Source organism: Bos indicus x Bos taurus, chromosome 19 (genome assembly GCF_003369695.1).
Source record: "Bos indicus x Bos taurus breed Angus x Brahman F1 hybrid chromosome 19, Bos_hybrid_MaternalHap_v2.0, whole genome shotgun sequence".
In the NCBI taxonomy this organism is placed as follows: domain Eukaryota; kingdom Metazoa; phylum Chordata; class Mammalia; order Artiodactyla; family Bovidae; genus Bos; species Bos indicus x Bos taurus.
The window spans coordinates 51,152,733-51,175,295 of NC_040094.1; the positions used below are offsets into that span (position 1 = coordinate 51,152,733).

Genomic DNA, 22,563 nt, shown 5'->3' on the forward strand with positions numbered 1-22,563 from the left:
ATAGGCAGTTAATGCAGCATAGAAACAGGGTCACTTTTCTAAATAGGTACAATGGCAATTCTGCCTATTAAATATCTTTATAAGTCTGGCTATTAGATATTTAGGATCTTACTGATTAAAAAATACATTAGGGACTTCCCTGGTGGTCCAGTGGTTAAGACTTCACCTTCTAATGCAAGGGGTGCAGGTTTGATCCCTGGTCTGGGAGCTAAGTTCCCACATGCCTGGAGACCAAACAAATGTAAAAAAGAAAAACAAGCAACTAAATTGTAATAAAGTCAATAAAAACTTAAAAAATACACCAAATTCACTTGACATTTCAAAGTACACACAAATGTTAAAGAGTTGCTTATTTTTATTTATCAGTTCTACTCAGTTTGCTACCATTTTTTTATTTATCAGTTCTACTCAGTTTGCTACCATGGCCACAAGAAGAGCAACAACAGCAAACCCAGACTTTCCTGCCTAACAGATCTTCCTAGAACGCTTTACTACTCACTCAGGTGCCAGACCAGGTCCTTAGACAAACAGGGATCCTGTTCCTCAAAAAAAAACACAAAACTTCATTCTCTTGCTGACCACTGTGGAAATGCTCTCCTACTAGGCCTAGGCAACTTCACACTTCACAAACCTGTCCCCTAAATCCTTTCCAGCCTGAGTTCTACCTCTCCAGCACCAGGCAGCTGGCCGCAGTCACACCTGCAAGGCCACTCCACATGCCCACTTCAGGAACCTGGCCCAGAGCTCCACAGACAACCCCCTCTCCCGGTCCCAATAAGAGCTGAACTTCCAACAAGTCAGATGCTCCTGGGGAGGAAAAAATTGCATTTCTGAACACCCAGCCCTGCATACTTGGTTGCAAATCAAGGATTTTTGGAAATTACTTTTCTTGTGGAAAACCACACGCTTGCAACTCTTCATGTGTTCAGCTTACTCCCCCTACCCCCAACACACCCACTCACACACCAGTCCACACTATGTATGGAACTTACAAACACCATGGAGAAGGTGCTTGTACTTAGATCTTATCCAAACCATTTAAAATACTCATGACAGCCAACACACAGGATCACAGGCCTCATCTTCCTCTATTCCTCCCAAATTAATATTTAGTATTTTAATAAAATAGTGAACCATACTTCAAGTCTAAACTGCTTATATACTCTTCTAAATTTTCTGTATATAAATTTTAAATACCATAAAGTGCAAATTCATTTTAAAGATGGAATAAAATTATTCAAATAAGAGACCATCCAGAGATTGTCATATTTTTAAAACTCCTCAGTGATTTTTCAATCCAGTAAGCAAGTCTGAAATAAGCAATAAGAATATTTCAACCTCTGGGGACTTCCCTAGTGATTCAGTGGTTAAGACTCCACATTTCCACTGCAGGGGGTACGGGTCTGACCCCTGGTCAGGGGAAACCAAGACCACTGCATACCTAGTCACTCTAAGTTACAGGTGCTTTCAAATGAATACAATTTGATTTTTCAATGTTAAAAACATTTAGAACATAAAACTGACTTTAATTAAAAAAAAAAAAAAAATTTTTTTAACAGTTTGTCTGCATTTGGCTAGCACCAATCATCTTTACAGTTTCTTCCATTAACCTGTATCTGTTATCCCTTACACTAACAATTTAGAAATAAAGTGACGTGAAAGTCTTTCAGTCATGTCCGACTCTTTGCGACCCCATGGACTGTACAGTCCATGGAATTCTCCAGGCCAGAATACTGGAGTGGGTAACCTTTCCCTTCCAACCCAGGGACCAAACCCAGGTTTCCCTCATTGCAGGCGGATTCCTTACCAACTGAGCTATGAGGGAAGCCCCAACAATTTAGAAATAATGCCTTACAAAAAGGGAGGTACTGCAAAATCCTAACAGTTACCTACTCATCTCACACTATAAAAATGCCAAAACCCCTTTCATGAAAAAACCCACTCCCCTCTGTCAGTATGGGCACAGGTTCCCAGGGCCATAAGAAGTCCAGGGCGGGTGGCAGCCTGGGTGGGCCATGGACTCTTCCCTGTGCAAGAGCAGGAGATAAAGGCCAGAGGCCTGACCTCTACCCCCACTGCCTTTCTTAATCATCTCATTTAAAGGCTCACTCCACCCCTCAAAAGTCTGAATTCTGCCTCCTCACAGAAAGTCCTGGAGAAGGCAATGGCACCCCACTCCAGTACTCTTGCCTGGAAAATCCCATGGATGGAGGAGCCTGGAAGGCCTGGAAAATCCCATGGATGGAGGAGCCTGGAAGGCTGCAGTCCATGGGGTCGCTGAGGGTCGGACACAACTGAGCAACTTCACTTTCACTTTTCACTTTCATGCACTGGAGAAGGAAATGGCAACCCACTCCAGTGTTCTTGCCTGGAGAATCCCAGGGATGGGGGAGCCTGGTGGGCTGCCGTCTATGGTGTCGCACAGAGTCGGACACGACTGAAGTGACTTAGCAGTAGCACAGAAAGTCCATTTATTTCCACGTTTGGTATGTCAACACAAATAAATGGTTCTGGTTGAATGGCAAAAATACAATTTTCTTTAAAAATCCCTAACTTCTTAGAGTAAAAATATAATAATACCCTTTGTTATGACACTAAGTTATTTGCAAAAAACAAAGTGCCTAACTAAGAAGCAGCTGTCAGACCCCTATCATTGATTTCAGGTGCTCTATAGCATAAATACACACAAACAGTATTCTGGTTTGAAAAATAACATTATTTGAAATGCTCCCATCAAGGTTTAAAGAATTAGCTGGTACAGCTTTCCAGGCTAAGCAGTAACAGCACATGTGTACAAAAATCGAGGAATAAAGAAAGCAACAAATCTTACCCCATCTCCAACAACCAAAAGCAGTCAAAATTTTCAGTCTGTGGAAAAAGGTTCTACTTAGAAACAATCTATAATTCCCTGAAGAATAATTACCATTTCCTAGACAGCAAGTTTGTTTTTCAAGTAGACTAAAGGCTAACCTCACAAAATCAGAGAACCAAGCTGAAATGCTCTGTAGTGGGACTAATAGTTCCCCACGAAGCTCACTTAATTACACTCTATATGACCTTATAATAATCTCTAAGTAATTAAATGATTTTCCAAAAAGTTATGTTGAAAGTACCTAGTTTTCCCAAAAATTTAGGGTTTAGCACAGATTTTTAAATTCATCATGCTTCTTCAAGAGCTTTCACTTTCTAGGCTACAAAAAACACAGTAAGAAAAAGAAGTCCTTGGCAGCTTAAAAAACACAGGCTTGAAATAATACACTACTGAAAACAGGTAGAACAAAAAGTAACAGATAATCCATCATCAGTCAAAAACATACAGATTTTTGTTTTGGGCAGTTCCACCAACCAGACCAACGTTTCTAATCCACACTACCTAACATGCTAGTTATGAAAAATATTGTGCATATTCTCAGAACTGCACAGAGAACCCCAGAAAACCTCAGCCCACGTGGACAGCTGCCTGAGCCTCCAGCTTTGGGAAGGCGAGGGTGGGGGGTCCCGGGCTGGGACTGTAGTCTGCGCTTTGGCCGTGGGTACTAAGGATGAAGCCGGGACACTGGGGTCACGGACTGGGATCCTGCCAGGTTGATGGAATCAGGGTCTTGGTCTGATTGTAGGGAAGAACAAGGCCAGATATCGAGATCTAGGTCCTGGTTGTGGGAGGATGGACAAGGGCTCGGGGTCGGAATGAGGTTTAGAGTCTCTGGGTTCTGTGCCCTACTGGTGGCTAGGACTAGGCGAGGTTCGCTGGCGGGGGGCTGAGTCCCTCCCGGTAGTGGGTAGGGGTAGGGGATCGTGGGTCAGAGTGGATTGAGAGTCGGTAGTCGGGGTCCGAGTCCCGCCGGCCAGGCCGCACCCCCGCCTGCGTCCCCAGGCCCTGGCCCTGGCCCCACTCACACGCGCGGCAGCTGCAGCGGCGGCGCCCCGCGCCTTTGGAACACCCCGTCCACGAACACGCCGTTCTTGCCGAGGCAGCGCAGGTAGAAGTCGCCGCCCGCGTCGGGCCCGGGCTGCGCCGACGGCTCCGGGGCCGCCCCGCCATGGCCGCCACCGCCCGGGGGCGTGAAGATCTCGAGGTGGCGCCGCGAGATGAAGCTCGAGTGGCCCATGCTCACGTCCACCGAGCCCTGCGACGAATTGCGCCCGATGGTCACCGAGCGCTTCTTCATCAGGTACTCGAACTCGCGGCCCTCGAGGCGCGCCACGGCCCAGCCGCCCGGCGGCGACCCGCCGCCCGCGCCCCCGCCACCCCCGGCCCCGCCGCCCGCGGGAGGCCCCCCCGCGCCCGGGAGCGCCGCGGCCGCCGCCATGGGCCTGCGAGGGCCCGGGCCGCCTTCCGCCGCCGCCACGGAGCTGAGGGCCGAGCGAGGCCGCCGGCCGGCGAGCGACGAGCGGCGGCGAGGGGCGGGACACGCGCGGCGCGCCGCGGGCCGGCGCCGGGCCGGTGACTGACGGCCGCGCCCGCCTATAGGGGCGGTGCACGGCAGTGGGGCTACCGGCGGCCGACCAATAGCGAGGCACGCCGGCCGTGCGCTTGCACGTCGGCCGCGGCGCCCGACGCAGGCGCGGCTCCGGGCGGTCTGGAAAACCCGGGATGGAACACGGAGGCCGCGGAGCCGACGCGCGGCACCGCAGCGCGCAGTGCCGCGCGTGGGGCGGAGGCGGGAGCCGGGCTGGGGTCAAGGTCGGCGCGGGCAAGCGGTGGGGGCCCGCATGCGCCTCACCCGGCCCAGCGCTTTGCAGCTGCTGTCACGCGCGCACACTCAGGCTTGGCCGGAGTCTGCCGCGTGCTGGCAGCTGAAATCCAGGCGTTTCCACGGTTGCAGTAGCTGTGAGATCCCAGCGTGAGTGTCTGCGGGGTGCTGGGGAGGGGGAGGGGTGAGGGTCCGCAGGGAGGAGGATGGGGAGGGTCCACGGGGGCGCGGGAAGGGATACGGGGAGGGGTGCAAGGGCGCGGACCAGCATCCGGGATGCCAAGGGCGCGGTGGGAGCGGGAAGCCTCGAGGGCCGTAGATCGGCTCCGCTCGCAGAGCCAGGCGCTTGGGGTTCTCTGTGTAACAACCCATTCTAAAGAAATGGAAATTAACGTATCCCTCTGAATTCGACATCTGCCTGTCTCATTGCCGTAGATGTGTTTGTGGTTATAGTACAAACCCCTGGGGGTTCACACTGCTTTGAGCCATAAGTGTGGCAGAGTATCCTAGACAGAAGAAATGTCGTTTTCGTTAAAGTCTCATACTTGGGAGAGATTTTAGGTTGTGATGAGACAAGAATGGAAATAATAAGGGGGGGGAACCTTTCATTCACAAACGAAGCACAATTGATCCAAAGAAAGAGCATCCCATGAAGTATAACTGACCTGAGTTCGGAGTTTGTGCTGCGTGCTGTTGAACTTAACGTAAGGCCGCTCACTAGAAACGTTCACTTGCTTTTCTTTTTTTTTTCCATCAACAGAGAGTATCCACCTCACGCAGGGAACCCAAGCCAGACGGTAAAAAGAGGGTGAGCTTGTCCCATTGCACTGATGTGTCTCAAGGATATCCCTACTATGTAGACATAAACCTCCTTGATGAAAAGATGGACAGTGCCCGGCAAGTGGAAATGCTAACTACCGCATGGTTCTGAGAAGTAAAGCGATTACAGACACTGGCTCCAGATCAGAGGGGGCTTGCACCATCCATTCCAAGTGCTCGGTGAACACCTGCTGGGTACCAGGCACAGGACAGGGTTGGACAGAGAACAGTAAGCAGGCCCCGGCTGCCACGTTCCAGCCTGTGTGAAAGAAGGACCATTGAGATGTGAAAGAACACCCATTGAGATGGAGGAGCAGCACCCAGGAGATGCTCTCAGGGTCTGGCCGCATTGCTGCTCTTTACATTGAGCCGCGGAAGGAAGAGATGTGAAGGAGACATACCCGAACCAGGGCTTCCAAAGCTTTGTTCTTTCATCCAGGGGCTGTGTCCATGCCGGACACAAGTGCCGGAAGAGAGCACGACCACAGGCCCCCTGCCTGGTGAGGCTTATGGAGGAGCCACAGTGCACGCACGAGCACTTACAGGCACAGCCAGGGAGCAGTACAGAGAGCAGAGTGAGGGGACGAAGAGGCAGGCAGGAGGGTGGGGGGGGCGGACACCTCTGACCTGAGGCCTGAGGGACGTGACCTCTGGGCAAAGATCAAGGGCAGCAGCCCAGAGGTGGGAGGAGGCCCCTGCATGAGGGGAGAGACAGCCAGGGAGCCGTTCAGAGGCTGCTGCTCCACGAGGCCACATTCTCAGTTTCCTCACCTGCAAAAGGGGCCCCGCACTGGCTGCTCTCATAAGCCTCTTCCAGCTCAAACCCTCCATTCTGAGGGGGCTCTGGGGCTACCCCTCTTGAAAACCCTCTTTCTAGAAGAAAAGATTCGAATAAGGCCTGAAACTTCCAGTGTTTCTATCTGAGCTGTCCTGACAGGGGAAAGTGCTATCAGAATTGTCTGTGATTCGGTCAGTAAACCCTCCTGCAGCTCTCTGCATGCCAGGTACGTCTCTAAGGACTGTCTCGATACTGGCTCGGGCCATCCTCACGATACACCTCTGACTGACAGAAGCTCTGACTGCCTGTGTATTACTCCTAGGAGGCAGAGAGATTGACTAACTTGCCCATGTCAGCAGAGCCAGTCTGCCCTTCATTACTTCACTGGAGAAACAAAAACAAGGCTTCCTGTGTGCCCTTCACAATAGAGAGGATGTGTACTGACAATAAAATAATCATGAACTTTGATACTCTTTAAGAAACAAAAATTCAGAGTACTCACCAGCACTGGAACTAGTTTCTAACAGAATAATATGAACAATTTGTGATGAGAAGTCCTGTGATCTTGAGAATGTAACACCGGGTTTCATAACTTTTCCTACGGAAAAGCCTTCAGAAGCTCATGGTTAGACACCAGAGGGAAGCCAGACCCAGCAGTCTGTTTCCTCCCTGTCCAGCTCCTGCCCAACTTTCCCAATTCTTCCCACTACTCCCAGGTGGCCTGGAGGACCTGTGCCCACCAATCCCTTGGCACTGCCTGCATCCAGCTCTACCCTAACCGCCACTTGCCCGTTGATCCCTGCATTCCATCTTTGTTCATCAGCTGCCTGTACCCAGCACCCTCCCCCCACCTATCCAGTTCCTGCTTCTTGCACAAAGTATTCCAGTGCTGAGGCAACTCTGCTAGGCTCTCCAGGGCCCCAGACTTCCTACCTTGTGTTCTCTGACAATTAATAACATACTGCCTCCCTTGTATCGTTACTTACTTTCTGTACTGTTACTTTTCATGAGTTTGTGGTATATGCCTTGTCTCCCTGACTCTGTTACTGCAGACCTTGAGCTGTATGTCTGACTCACTCCCAGTGATGGGCACTCAGCACGAAGCTGCCTCGGGAAATCAGGCCACTCCATCCATCTGACTGGGCTGCTGGGCGCCGCTTTCATCTCTGTCCTTGGCTGGGGGTAGGCTGTCCATCTCTACAAGATGGAAACAGCACTTTGAACTGCATGGAAAAAATGTACAGAGAGGAGACAAATATTCTTGGCCAAGCTTTCAGAGGAAATATAAGGTATGTTAAAATATGTCCCTGATGATAATCAGCACTGGAAATTCAAAAGGTGTTACCTTGAATAAATGTTATTTTTCACATTTCTGACTGTCTTCTTTATAAAAAATACAAATACTATGGAGTAAATTTCATATTACCATAAGCGTTTTGCTACCCAGGATTCTGAGATGAATGAAATATTCTATTTGGGGACTTCCCGGGTGGTCCAGTGGTTAAGACTCTGTGCTCCCAATGCTGGGGGCCTGGGTTCCATCTCCAGTCAGGGAACTAGATCCCACGTGCCACAACTATGACCCAGCACAGCCAAATAAGTAAATAATTTTAAAAAATATTCCATTTGATCAAACACCCTTGACTCTGAGGCAGGAATATGGTTGTTCTTATGTTCCTATCTCAGCATCACAGTAGCAAGCAGGTAGTAGGTATTCCATATATTTGTCAAACCATAGAGCTGAATTGAGGTCCACTTGGTAGAGAGACTGAAATTTATCATGATGATATCACTTCTATGTGGAACCTAATATGTGACAGAAATGAACGTACCTGTGAAACAGAGTCACAGACATAGAAAACAGACTTGTGGCTGCCAAGGGGGAGGGAGGGTGGGGAGGGGAGGGCTAGGAGTTTGTGATTAGCAGATGCACACTATTATATATAGGATGGATAAACAACAAGGTCCCACTGTACAGTCTGGGGAACTATATTCAATACCCTGTAATAAACCATAACGGAAAAGAATAGGAAAAAGAATGTATGTCTCTATATAACTGAATTACTTTGCTGTACAGTAGAAATTAACACAATGTTGTAAATCAATTATATATACTTCAGTAAAATAAAACAAATGTATCATATGACTGTGAAGTTTCAAATAATTGTGACGCAATCACAACAACCTGACATTAAAACCTTACATGTATTTTCTTGACAATTCAGGAGCCATTTCACGATCTCATGGCGCCTATCATCATGATTATGAATACTGTTTTTTTCACTGCCATGCTCTACGCAGAGAAAAGAAAAAGAAAGTGAAAGTCACTCAGTTGTGTCCAACTCTTTGTGACCCATGGGCTATACAGTCCATGGAATGGGGATCTTCCCTACCCAGGGATCGAACCCAGGCCTCCTGCATTGCAGATGGATTCTTTACTAGCTGAGCGACCAGGGAAACCTAAGAATACCAGAATGGCTAGCCTATTCCTTCTCCAGGGGATCTTCCTGACCCAGGGATTAAACCAGGCATCTCTTGCATTACAGGCAGATTCTTTACTAGCTGAGCTATCAGGGAAGCCCCTATATGCAGAGAAGAACCTGCCAACTTGAAGTTCATCCTGATTGGTTTAGTTAACTGTATTGGTACAGATCACTAAACAAAAGTAATGTATTCTTTAATATTGATTTGCTAAGTTTGTTATATAGCCTGGTCTATAGAATCTATATTATTCCACTCAAATCCCTAGTTGGCTTGCTTGTAGGAATGGACAAGCTGATTCTGATATTCATTAAGAGGTGCAAAGGATCAAGATGATCTTGAAAAAGAAGAACTAAGTTTGAAGGATTTATGGCTATATTAATACAAATTAAAATAAAGCTGTATTAACCAAGTGAATATAACGTGCCTTTTCTAATTCAGCTTTTAACAAAAAGCTAATAAAATACAGTATAGCTATAGTTTTTCAAATCAACATAAAGCTATACTAATCGAAATTGTGTGGCATTGGTGTAAGAGTGGACAGACCAGTGGAACACAATAGAAAGTCCAGAAACAGAGCTCCACATATGCAATTAATTGGTTTTAACAGAGGTGCCGAAGTTGCTCTGTAGGGAAAGGGCAGTGTGATGTAATAAATATATACTTGGTCTCTGCCCCTGGTTCCTGACACAGAGCTCTTAAATCTCTTGGAATTTCCTGAGTATAGGAGCATCTTTTGTTGTCATGAGGCAACTCTGGACGAGCTCATGGATGGGGGCTGGTCACCAGAAAGACCATGCCAGCGTTAGATGCCAAAGTTTTAGCCCCACCACTATCCTCTGGGAGAGGGACTGAAGATTGTTCATCAAAGATGACTGTATGATGAAACTTCCATAAAAGTCTAAATTATGGGATTCAGAGAGCTCCCAGGTCAGTGAATACATGCATGTGAGAGGGGTACTCTGATCCCACACGGGCAGAAGCTCCGTTGAAGCCCCTTCTGGGCTGTATCCCTTGTATCTCCTCATCTGGCTGTTGAGCTATATCCTTTAGAATGTCCTCTATAATAAGTCCATCAACATAACTATTTCGCTGGGCTTTGTGAGCCATTTTATCAAATTATTGAACCTGAGGGGGTCATGGGAACGCCTGTTTGTAGCCACGTGGGATAGAAGTGTTTAAGTATGGGGACCCTGTGGGCCTACTACTTACAATTGGTGTCTGAACTGGGGGCAATCTTGTGGGATGGGGCCCTCAACCTCTGGGGCCTGCAGTAACTCCAGGTAGTTCCTGTGAGAACTGAATTAAATTGTACGTAGCCCACCTGGCGTCCACAGAGAACTGGAAATTACTTGGTATGGAAAATCCACACATCTGGTGTCAGAAGTGTTGTGTGTAGGGAAAGTTTTTCTTTAGGAAGTCTACTCAATAAACTGCTGGAATAACTGGATATCTGAATGATCATCATCATCAGAAATGAGAAATCTGACCTGTATCTTTCACCATACAGAAAAATTAATTTGAGATAGATCATAGAGCTGTACGTAAAAGCTGAAACTATCAAGCTTCCGAAAAGGAAACGAAACTATCTTTGTGTCTTTTGGGTTGCAGGACCCCAAAAGTGAAGACCATAAAAGGAAAAAAATGGATAAAAGTTATGAAAAAATAAATAGGCAAGAGTCTTTGAACAACTACTTCATAAGAGAAGACATATGAATGATCCATATACTCAAGGAGAGATGTTTGATATCACTAATCAGGGAAATGCAAATTAAAACCATAAGAATACTGGAAGAATGGCGAAAATTAATAAAACCAACCTTACCAAGTGTAGGCAACGATGTGAAGCAATGCAAACTCTCCTACACTGTCAGTGGTAATAAGGTGGTACCATCACTGCAAAATAGTCTGGCAGCTTCTTATTACCTTAAGACTCCTGAGTTTCCAATGCAAGGGGCACAGATTCAATCCCTGGTTAGAAAGTAAGATTCCACATGCCACACGAGTGGCCAAAAAACAAGTTTTTAAAAAACGAGACATGCTTATTACCGTTTTTTATTATGGTAGAGGGCAGAATCCTAAGCAGTGGGAGTAGCTCATGTGAACATTCTGAGTGAGTGTTCTGGGCCTTTCCTGGTGAGTAGGCGGAAGATCAACTCTGATCATTTTCCTTATTAATACATAAAGTATTGATTAATTAATTAGAGAATGAACGATAAAGAATTATAAAGTGAAGAAGAAAATGTTAGTCACTCAGCTGTGTCTGACTCTTTGTGACCCTGTGGGCTACAGGCCTGTCCATGGAATTCTCCGGGCAATAATACTGGAGTGGGTTGCCATTCCCTTCTCCAGGGGATCTTCCTGACCTGATCTTCCTTCCTGATCACAGGGAAAGGCCCAGAACAACACTCACTCAGCTGTTCACATGAGTTATTCCCACTTACTAGGATTCTGCCCTTTTCCATAATAAAAAAGAATAATAAACATGTCTCACCTTTTTAACTTTTTTTTTTTTTTTTTCCGGTCACACCCGGGATTGAACCGGGTCTCCTGCATTGCAGGCACATTCTTTACCGTCTGAGCCACCAAGGAAGAGAATGAATGATAAAGAATGATAAAGTGCCCACGGCCCCTGCATTGGAAGCTCAGAGTCTTAACCACTGGACCGCTAGGGAAGTCCCACGTGTCTCAATTTCATAATGACAGTTTTAAAATGCAATTAAGGTTGGCAAACATAAGTAGATCACTTAAAAATTGGTAAAATGTTTTAAACTCCATTTTTGGAAAGAATGAGTTTTATAGGTGAATACTACATTCCTAGTCGAATTTCATTCATTATCAAAAGCTTCAGAGATAAATCTTATAACACCAATTTAAAAAATACTGAAAATACCCTTCAATTTACTGATATTGGCTGGAAAGTATGTTTCCAATCCTCCACCACCAAAAGCTCTTCTCCAGAGACCTCCCGTAGGTGATTTGGAAACTGGTGGGGCTGTATTAATACTTTATGTATTAATTATTAATCCTTATTAATACATAAAGTCCTACACACACACACCACAGACCCCGACCACATAAGTGTAGCTCTAGCCATCCCCCCCCCGCCCAGGTATTGCCCAAGAGAGAAGAATGCAGATGCCTGCAAAATTGCTTATTTAAGAATGTTCATAACAGCTCTATTCATAATAACCAAAGTGAAAGTGAAGTTGCTCAGTCATGTCCGACTCTTTGCGACCCCATGGACGGTAGCCTACCAGGTTCCTCTGTCCATGGGATTTTCGGGGCAAGAACACTGGAGTGGGTTGCCATTTCTTTCTCCAGGAGATCTTCCCGACCCAGGGATTGAACTCAGGTCTCCCACATTGTGGGCAGACACTTAACCATCTGAGCCACCAGGGAAGTCAGGCTCAAACACCCAAGTGCCTTCAACAGGCACATAAGAAACAAATGGAGGGGCTGAGCACAGCGGGACGGGGCGCCTCCCGGGTTCCAGGGTTCCAGGGAGGCAGTGCAGGCTCTCTTGAGCCCTTTTGTGCTTCCTCGTATCAGCGCCTCCCGGGTTCCCGGGTTCCAGGGAGGCGGTGCAGGCTCTCTTGAGCCCTTTTGTGCTTCCTCGTATCAGCATTTTGTGGAAAGTGTTTTGAGTTTCCACAGATCAGATCAGATCAGATCAGTCGCTCAGTCGTGTCCGACTCTGTTTGACCCCATGAATCGCAGCACGCCAGGCCTCCCTGTCCATCACCAACTCCCGGAGTTCACTCAGACTCACGTCCATCAAGTCAGTGATGCCATCCAGCCATCTCTTCCTCTGGCGTCCCCTTCTCCTCCTGCCCCCAATCCCTCCCTGCATCAGAGTCTTTTCCAATGAGTCAACTCTTCGCATGAGGTGGCCAAAGTACTGGAGTTTCAGCTTCAGCATCATTCCTTCCAAAGAAATCCCAGGGCTGATCTCCTTCAGAATGGACTGGTTGGATCTCCTTGCAGTCCAAGGGACTCTCAAGACTCTTCTCCAACACCACAGTTCAAAAGCATCAATTCTTTGCGGTCCAAGGGACTCTCAAGAGTCTTCTCCAACACCACAGTTCAAAAGCATCAATTCTTTGGCGCTCAGCCTTCTTCACAGTCCAACTCTCACATCCATACATGACCACAGGAAAAACCATAGCCTTGACTAAACAAACTTTTGTTGGCAAAGTAATGTCTCTGCATTTGAATATGCTATCTAGGTTGGTCAAAACTTTCCTTCCAAGGAGTAAGTGTCTTTTAATTTCATGGCTGCAGTCACCATCTGCAGTGATTTTGGAGCCCAGAAAAATAAAGTCTGACACTGTTTCCACCGTTTCCCCATCTATTTCCCATGAAGTGATGGGACCAGATGCCATGATCTTCGTTTTCTGAATGTTGAGCTTTAAGCCAACTTTTTCACTCTCCTCTTTCATCAAGAGGCTTTTTAGTTCCTCTTCACTTTCTGCCATAAGGGTGGTGTCATCTGCATATCTGAGGTTATTGATATTTCTCCCAGCAATCTTGATTCCAGCTTGTGTTTCTTCCAGTCCAGCGTTTCTCATGATGTACTCTGCATGTAAGTTAAATAAACAGGGTAACGATATACAGCCTTGACGTACTCCTTTTCCTGTTTGGAACCAGTCTGTTGTTCCATGTCCAGTTCTAACTGTTGTTTCCTAACCTGCATACAGATTTCTTAAGAGGCAGGTCAGGTGGTCTGGTATTCCCATCTCTTTCGGAATTTTCCACAGTTTATTGTGATCCACACAAAGGCTTTGGCATGGTCAGTAAAGCAGAAATAGATGTTTTTCTGGAACTCTCTTGCTTTTTCCATGATCCAGCAGATGTTGGCAATTTGATCTCTGGTTCCTCTTCCTTTTCTAAAACCAGCTTGAACATCAGGAAGTTCACAGTTCACGTATTGCTGAAGCCTGGCTTGGAGAATTTTGAGCATTACTTTACTAGTGTGTGAGATGAGTGCAATTGTGCGGTAGTTTGAGCATTCTTTGGCATTGCCTTTCTTTGGGACTGGAATGAAAACTGACCTTTTCCAGTCCTGTGGCCACTGCTGAGTTTTCCAAATTTGCTAGCATATTGAGTGCAGCTCTTTCACAGCATCATCTTTCAGGATTTGGAATAGCTCAACTGGAATTCTATCACCTCCACTAGCTTTGTTCATAATGATGCTTTCTAAGGCCCACTTGACTTCACATTCCAGGATGTCTGGCTCTAGGTCAGTGATCACACCATCGTGATTATCTGGGTCGTGAAGATCTTTTTTGTACAGTTCTTCTGTGTATTCTTGCCATCTCTTCTTAATATCTTCTGCTTCTGTTAGGTCCATACCATTTCTGTCCTTTATTGAGCCCATCTTTGCATGAAATGTTCCTTTGGTATCTCTGATTTTCTTGAAGAGATCCCTAGTCTTTCCCATTCTGTTGTGTTCCTCTATTTCTTTGCATTGATCGCTGAAGAAGGCTTTCTTATCTCTTCTTGCTATTCTTTGGAACTCTGCATTCAGATTTATATCTTTCCTTTTCTCCTTTGCTTTTCGCTTCTCTTCTTTTCACAGCTATTTGTAAGGCCTCTCCCGACAGCCATTTTGCTTTTTTGCATTTCTTTTCCATGGGGATGGTCTTGATCCCTGTCTCCTGTACAATGTCACGAACCTCATTCTATAGTGCATCAGGCACTCTATATATCAGATCTAGGCCCTTCAATCTATTTCTCACTTCCACTGTATAATCATAAGGGATTTGATTTAGGTCATACCTGAATGGTCTCGTGGTTTTTCCCTACTTTCTTCAATTTAAGTCTGAATTTGGCAGTAAGGAGTTCATGGTCTGAGCCACACGGTTGTTCAAATAGAGCAAAGCTGGAAGTGTGGTGTCTTCAGACCTGGACATTCCAGGTGCAGGAATTTACAAGTTACCAGCACAGTTGTGCTTGGTTGATTCCTGCAGGGTTCAAAATGGAAATTCACATAGTTCTGTAATGTACATCAGTGGCAGCCGGCTGAATATACTAGGACACCCACACATTAAAGAAATGAAGGGGAGGTGAAGAGCAAGCGAGAACCGAGTTCTGCATAGTTGTTTCCAAGGGGCAGCAAGGGAAAAGGGTTAACCATGTTGTTTCTGGTCAGAAAGATAATCAGCACCGCGAAAGCCCCCGCGGCCATTGGTCCCTACAGTCAGGCTGTGTTAGTCGACAGGACCATTTACATTTCAGGACAACTAGGCATGGACCCTGCAAGTGGACAGCTTGTGCCAGGAGGGGTGGCAGAAGAGGCTAAACAGGCTCTTACAAACATAAGTGAAATTCTGAAAGCAGCAGGCTGTGACTTCACGAATGTAGTAAAAGCAACTGTTTTGCTGACTGACATAAATGACTTCAGTACTGTCAACAATGTCTACAAACAATATTTCCAGAGTAGTTTTCCTGCGAGAGCTGCTTACCAGGTTGCTGCTTTGCCCAAACGAGGCCGTGTTGAGATTGAAGCAATAGCTGTGCAAGGACCTCTCACGACAGCATCACTCTAAGTGGGCCAAGTGTTATTTAGTCTGGAAATTTAATAGTATTTTTAAACTAATGGCTTAATCCTTGTTGGAAAGTGTAAGATTGAAATATCTAGAAATATGGAAATACCATATAATAAGGGAAACATGAATTGAAGATTAATGATGAATCTAGTTACTAATGTTACAAATTATACTTCTGTAACACTTGTATTGCTGGATGTGGGAAAACAGACATGCCTTACTGAGTTAACTCAGAAGAATAAAAGTAGAGAAATAACATAGGAAAGATGAGCACACCTAATTCAACTAAACCCTATTAATTTAATGATGTGAAGTATTTTATTATGTCAGATATGTGATTTTTGCTTGAATAAAATTAAAGCATTTAAATTTGAATGGCAGAGATAAAGGAGAAGAAACTGGACCAAATTTTATATAGATAATATTTTTCTAGTGGAAACAGCATGCAGATTTTCCTTGGTGTGATTCCATTTACTGATTTTTTTTAACAGTTTAATGTATGCATTAAATTACATTACCTAAATAAAAGTGAAGAAACCATGAAAAAAAAAAAAAAGAAATGAAGGGGTGACTCTGCCCAGGTGTGGTAATGGGGATGTGTGTGCCCCATAAGGCTGATCTACCACCTACTCACCAGGAAAGGCCCAGAACAACACTCACTCAGCTGCTCACGTGAGCTACTTCCGCTTATTAGGATTCTGCCCTTTTCCCTAATAAAAAAGAATAATAAACATGTCTCACTTTTTTTTAACTTTTTTTTGCCGCACTGCACGGCATGTGGGATCTTAGTTTACCAACCAGGGATTGAACCCACGACCCCTACATTGGGAGCTCAGAGTCTTAACCACTGGACCACTAGAGAAGTCCCACGTGTCTCACTAATGTAATTGCAATTTAAAATTACATTTTCATTAGAGCACTTAAAAGTTGGTAAATGTTTTAAACTCCATCTGACTTTTGGAAACTGAATTTTATAGGTGAAAAATAAACACATTCCTAGTTGAATTGCATTCTTTAAAAAAATGAGAGCTTCAGAGATAAATCTTATAATACCAATTAAAAAAAAAAATTCTGAAAATACCCTTAAACTTATTGATATTAACTGGACCTGAAAGTGCGTTTCTAATCCTCCTCCACCAAAATCTCTTCTCCAAAGACCTCCCTTAGGTGATTTGGAAACTGGGGGAGGCATGATCACTCTGTACGCCTGGGGGCAGAAAGCGGGTCTGTGGGTGTGTCCCTATGTAATTCTTCACACATATCATAGAAACCATCACATACTTGGCTATGTGTACACTACTTACCTCCTGGATTATGGCAATGGGCCCGGAAAGGCAGCCCTCAGAAGGTGCCCCCTATGCCTCTGTGTTCTAAGGCATATTTACCTAAGTTTGAGAAGAACACCAGGGACGGCCTGGAAGAAGGAGATGAAGGTATGAGGCGCATGCCCCTTGTAGTGACCAGTGTCCCAGGGCCAGCCAGGTCAGTTGCCTTAGCGTCATCTCCAGTCAAGGATGTTAGCGTCCCCCAAAACAGAAACATGGAAATGTGCAAAACACAGCAGGACAGAAAATTCAATAGCTAAAGGCTGTTTCTGATAAAGGAGCTTCCGTTGCCTGGACTCGGGCCCCAGCTCCAGCCCCACTCCACCTGGGCTGTAGCTTCTCAGTGTTTGTCTAAGCATCCCTGGTCCTCTCATTGCCTGAGCTCTAAACCTCTGGGGAAATTTTGATTCATGGGTTACTCATCACCCATTCATGCATTCATTTTTTCATTCATTCATTCACTAGCTTGTCCACTCATCAAACATTCCTCATGCTGGGCCCAGTGCTGGATGCCCTGGCCCACAGGGAGCAAAGGGGACACAGGCCCTGCCTTCATCGGCCAGGAAAGGGAGGCAGCCTTGATTCAGCACTCCTCACCTGGACCAGCAACCCAAACTTCCTCACACATAGCTCCTTCCCCGGGTTCCCCTCCCCTCACATGCTAACCAAGCCACCTGAATGGAAGACCCAGCTCCCATGGCGTCTCCATCAGCCACCCCAGCCCCCTGCCACACAGTGAGAACTGCTCCTCCCTTGGACCTGCTTTGTACCCACCTGGTTTCCATCTCACAGTCTGAGACAGTCATTATGCACATTATCCCAACAGGACTCTGAGCTTTGAGGTGGAGCTCCTGATTAGTGCTGGCCTGATGCAGAGTAAGTTTGGGCAAGTGACATAATGAGCGAATGATTATATTCCAATCAGTTACTGTCCACTGGCCCAGGCGGAAAACTTCTCTGAGCCTATGGATTGAAACACGGAGGACCAAGATGAAAACCTTGCCTCATCCTGCTGGCCCTGGGTTAGGGATAAGAAATTGAGAGGAAGCAGGCAGCAGCAGCAGGCAGTCAGAACATGAGCACAGAAGCTGATGCAACTCTTCTGTAGAGAATTCTGATGGCAAAAATCAAAGTTAAACATGTCAATTCAACATCAATGCAGAGCTACATCCACAGGAGACACTGTGCTTCATTTAGGAAATAAAAAGATGCGACACAAACCCTGGCTCTAACAAATCAAATACCACAATTGTTAAAAGTGGGCGAAGAAGATTTCTTGTGTTGGATAGTGAGCTACAGAGAAGTAAGGAGGGGCTGGAGGAAACCACGTGTTTCCGGACAAGAGCTGAAAACATCAGTATGAACTCATTTCAACCTTCACATGACACAGCAAAAGGGCCTGAATAAATTCATTTTCCTGTGGTGGAACTCCTTACTCATTCACCACTAAATCACTGGATGTGGTATATGATTATTTCATTACATAGTCACGAAGCTCAGTACTTGTAGGGCCAATAAGAAATGTATTTGAGTTGAACTTGTAGTTGCCTTAAATTCAGATTAACTTCGTATACTTTTAAAGAATTACCCATCATATCAAAATTGAAACAGAAGGAAGTATCTTACTGGAAAGAAGGAAAAAAGGGGAAAAAAAACTAAAAGAAAAAGTCTGGCAGAAACTTCAAAATATCAAAAAGTATACCACAATGGCGGAGAAGGCAATGGCACCCCACTCCAGTACTCTTGCCTGGAAAATCCCATGGATGGAGGAGCCTGGAGGGCTACAGTCCATGGGGTTGCTAAGAGTCGGATACGACTGAGTGACTTCACTTTCACTTTTCACTTTCATGCAATGGAGGAGGAAATGGCAACCCACTCCAGTGTTCTTGCCTGGAGAATCCCAGGGATGGGGAAGCCTGGTGGGCTTCCATCTGTGGGGTCACACAGAGTTGGACATGACTGAAGCAACTTAGCAGCGGCAGCAGCAGCATACCACGATGGAAACTAAAAACTGTAATGATAAAAATCATGGAAGAATCATGATAGCCAAGAAAATATGGGTAATAAAAATGACAAAACAGATGAAAGGTATTATGAGAGTCAGAATATTTCTTAACAGGAAGAAAAAAAAAAAAAAACAAGGGAAAAAAAAAAAGCAGAAGGAAGATGATGGTAACAGAAAGGAAAACCACAACCCTCTAGTCAGCAGGACACACCAGGTGGCCCCACCCACTGATTATATACTTCATTGATCACTGTGATGCTTCACTCAATAATTCCCTAAACTCTGTTTAATGAAAAATCCGTTTTTTTCAAAATTGTAATCCCATTTACAAAGAATCAAGGTACAATGGACGAAAAAGATGCTTCTTGAAACATTTTGAAAGAGTTATTTCTTAACAGGAAATCTGTTACATGATATTGGCTAGCCTATTCCAAGACTAAACATTGCCTGTATTGTTTTGCATTACAGTTTTCAACAAGACAGATATCACTTACATCAGACTTTCATTTTAGTGAATATCTTTAGAACCATCAAAACTCATGGACTGCGCACAGCATATAAGCATGCGTATTTGAATACTGTGTCTGACTCTGCAACCCCATGAACTGCAGCTAGCCAGGCTCCTCTGTCCATGGAATTTTCCAGGCAAGAGTACTGGAGTGGGTTGCCATTTCTTCCTCTAGGAGATCTTCCCCACCCAGGGGTCAAACCCTCCTCTCCTGTTGTCTCCTGGATTGGCAGGCAGAGTATCACTGAGTCCCCTGGGAAGTCCATGTTTGGCCACACAGGAATCACATGAACAGAGTAGGCTCCTTCCACAAGGAGGGCAGAAACACACCTGATCCAATTTAGATGAGTAAAGCAAACATGGAAAGCGCTTTCCATTTCTTCCTGATCTGACATGAAATACAGATCATGGAATACATGACACAAAGCTCCTAACAAGCCACTGTGAGGCCACTCCAGACACAGGATAGGTTTGGCCAAATCTGAGGGCAACCCTAAAAGAATAGTAACATTACCAAAGGAATGCAAGGCTAACAACCTTTTCCAAACTACTACTAAGAGCAAAATTTGATTAACCCCGCTCAAAAGTGAATTATCTGTTTATCCTGTACAAACAGTATTACCAAATCATTCCCATATGAAGGAGTAATTAAGGTCTGCATTTTAAAAATTGGAAAAAAAAATGAGGCGTTAGGCAATTAACTAGAGAAAAGCTTTGTGCTTTGCTTGGTTTGTGATATTAATCAGCTGTGTATAATTGACTTTTCTTATTATAATCAACATTCACCTTCGTATCTAATTTCGCATTCTTGTTAAAAAGGGAGCTCCAAACAGCACTAACTGGAGACCCCACCCATCCTGGGCCCTGCGGGGAGCGGGACACCTGGAGTCCGATCCGGAGCGCGCAGGGTCGAAACGGCCAGGGCCTCTGTCAGCGTGGCCCCGCGGAGGAGCAGCTCCAGAGGGCACGCTGTCTAACGTGCGGCCCTCAGGGTACCCTTACCCACGCCGCAAGGTGCGAAACGCACACATCCCACTGGGGAGCGCGGGAGCGCGGACGTCGCACGCAGACGTCCTCAGGACACGTGACTGCCAGTCCACGTGACCGCGCCCACATGACTGCTGGAGCCGCCGTGAGGTAGAAACCCGGTTCTGCCGAGACCGGGCGAGTTCCCGGCTGACTCCGCGGGCGGGCGGACGTCGTCAGCCGCTTCAGTCGCCGACAAGTGGAGCGGGTGCCGGGCTTGGCCGTGAGCCCAGGGTCCCGGGTCGACAGAGCTTTAGGCCGAAAGCGAGGCGGCCTCCTCCCGAGCGGGAACGGAGAGCTCCTTCGCTTTGCTCCTCCGCTCTCACTTCTCGGGTGTGGTGAGGAAATGCACAGGCGCTGTCTCACCTTTCTAGGGCACTGCCTCTGGGCGCTGAGGTACTGAAAAGAGAAATCCTTTCCCAAGAGCAGAATCCTGTCACTGTAAAGCCCCCTGGTTTGCCGGGAGCGGTGTTGTGTAGAGTGTGGTGAAGACAGTGGGGGTCCCGAAGGAAAAGCAGATTAAGTCCAGGTGCGGACTTAGGGTCTGTTCCGACGTGGCCTAGCTCTCAGGTGGCTGGCTGCCCGCTCTATCGGCAAGCGATATTGGAATGGAGGCTTGGTCACTATAACTTGTACGTGAGGGTCAGCCAAGGCAAGCTTGGTGGGAGACTGCATGTTGTCTCCTTCCCTGTCGCCACAGCCAGTTCAGTCTGACGGTGAAACATCAGCAGGATGGCTGAAAAGAGTCTGACAGACATCTGCAGACTAGCTAGGCAACCTAGGTCAGCCTTTCCCACAGTAGAGCCCTTTGGAAGAGGTTTCGCGTGGAACATGAATCTTCTCAAATTCTGCGCCCATTCGGAGCAGTCCCTCCGCACACGTCATCAGAAAGCTCTTTGACCCGAATCCTCCAATCTGGTTTTGTCTAAGCCCTGTCCCCGGCATTGATGAGATGTGCGGCCCAGAGGCGTTGCCTTTGTCTTCTCCCAGTGGCTACCTTTTTCCCTCCGGATGTACCTATGTAGTTAGGTTTATCAGGCTCAAACAATATCCTAGACATCTTGGGCGTGATATCCCTTTGGAGGCTAAAAAATGATACAAATGAACTTATTTACAAGGCAGACACAGACTCATAGACATAGAATGAATGAATAAATTTATGAGAATGAATTTATGGTTACCAGAGGAGAAGGGACGGGGGAGGGATATATAGGGAGTTAGGGATTGACATGTATGTGAAGTAAAGTCGCTCAGTCGTGTCCGACTCTTTGTGACCCCATGGACACCAGGCTCCTCCATCCATGGGATTTTCTAGGCAAGAGTACTGGAGTGGGCTGCCTTTTCCTTGTCCAGGGAACTTCCCGACCCAGGGATCGAACCCAGGTCTCCCGCATTGTAGACAGACGCTTTACCATCTGAACCACCAGGGAAACATGTATACACTGCTATATTTAAAAGGAATAACCAACAAGGACCTGCTACTGTTTAGCTCAGGAACTCTGCTCGGTATTATGTAACAACCTAAATGAGAAAAGAATTTGGAAAAATAGATACATGACTATGTATAAAAGAATCACTTTGAGGTATACCTGAAACTAGCACTATACTCTAACATAAAATAAGAAGTTAAAAAAAAAAAAAGTTCCAGTCCTTTGATTGGTGTGGTGTTCAGAGTCTGGTCATAGAATTCCAGTAGTTTCAGTCTCTGTATTTCTTTTTCCTGATGATTCTGTTGGTGTGAGAAAGGAGACAGCTTACTATCTGCAACAGTAAGCTTCATGGACAGTTTTTACATGAAAAGTTTCAACACAAATTCAAAGATTCCCCCCCCCCTCCCAAAGGATTTATATTCAGGATATACTTGGGAGAACAATTTTTACCTCTTGGAAATGCAAAGTTATTTTAAATGTTTTCCTTCGAATTAGAAAGCTGAACAGCAAGATTTTGTAACACTTTAAGCAGTTTCATATGAAAGAAACAGTTTCCTTGGCTATGGGGGAAGAAGTAGGTCCAGAAGAAACTGGATTAAAAGGAAAGTTAATGACAATTGGACAGATTAGGAATCTTTCAAATGATGGAGAGAAATGCTGCTTTTGCTTTTTTCCGAGATCCAGCCAGCATCACTGCAATAGAGATCCTGCTACCATTGTCCAAGGACACTCTGGGTAAAGATTGTGCTGCTTGACTTTTACTAAACAGCAGAAAAGGACAGAAATTTCTCTGGGTAAGCAGTTGAGAGAGGGAGAGCAAAAATCCACTTTATTCATAAATGGACACTGGCAAGAGGGTCCTTCTCCAAGTCCGGTTTTGTCTGCTGATCTGTGCCCAGGGAAGCTTGGGGTAGTCAGAGACAGACTCAGGAAAGGAGTACATTAC

The 22,563-nt window shown here is 45.9% G+C and overlaps 1 protein-coding gene, 1 long non-coding RNA gene and 1 pseudogene across 2 annotated transcripts in view; 2 read left to right on the forward strand and 1 right to left on the reverse strand.

The window, feature by feature from the left end:
- Positions 1-4,325, reverse strand: part of FOXK2 (forkhead box K2) — a 53,037-nt gene extending 48,712 nt beyond the window's left edge. The window contains exon 1 of the mRNA XM_027517780.1: positions 3,898-4,325. Coding sequence (XP_027373581.1) covers positions 3,898-4,310 — 413 coding nt within the window. The 5' untranslated portion in view covers positions 4,311-4,325. The remainder of the gene's footprint in view (positions 1-3,897) is intronic.
- Positions 4,326-4,585: 260 nt separating this feature from the next.
- LOC113877571 lies at positions 4,586-7,660 on the forward strand. Its single transcript, XR_003506768.1, has 2 exons — positions 4,586-4,844; positions 5,455-7,660. It is a non-coding gene; the product is annotated as an uncharacterized LOC113877571 (long non-coding RNA).
- Positions 7,661-14,841: 7,181 nt separating this feature from the next.
- LOC113877570 lies at positions 14,842-15,422 on the forward strand (annotated as a pseudogene).
- The last annotated feature ends 7,141 nt before the right edge of the window (positions 15,423-22,563 follow it).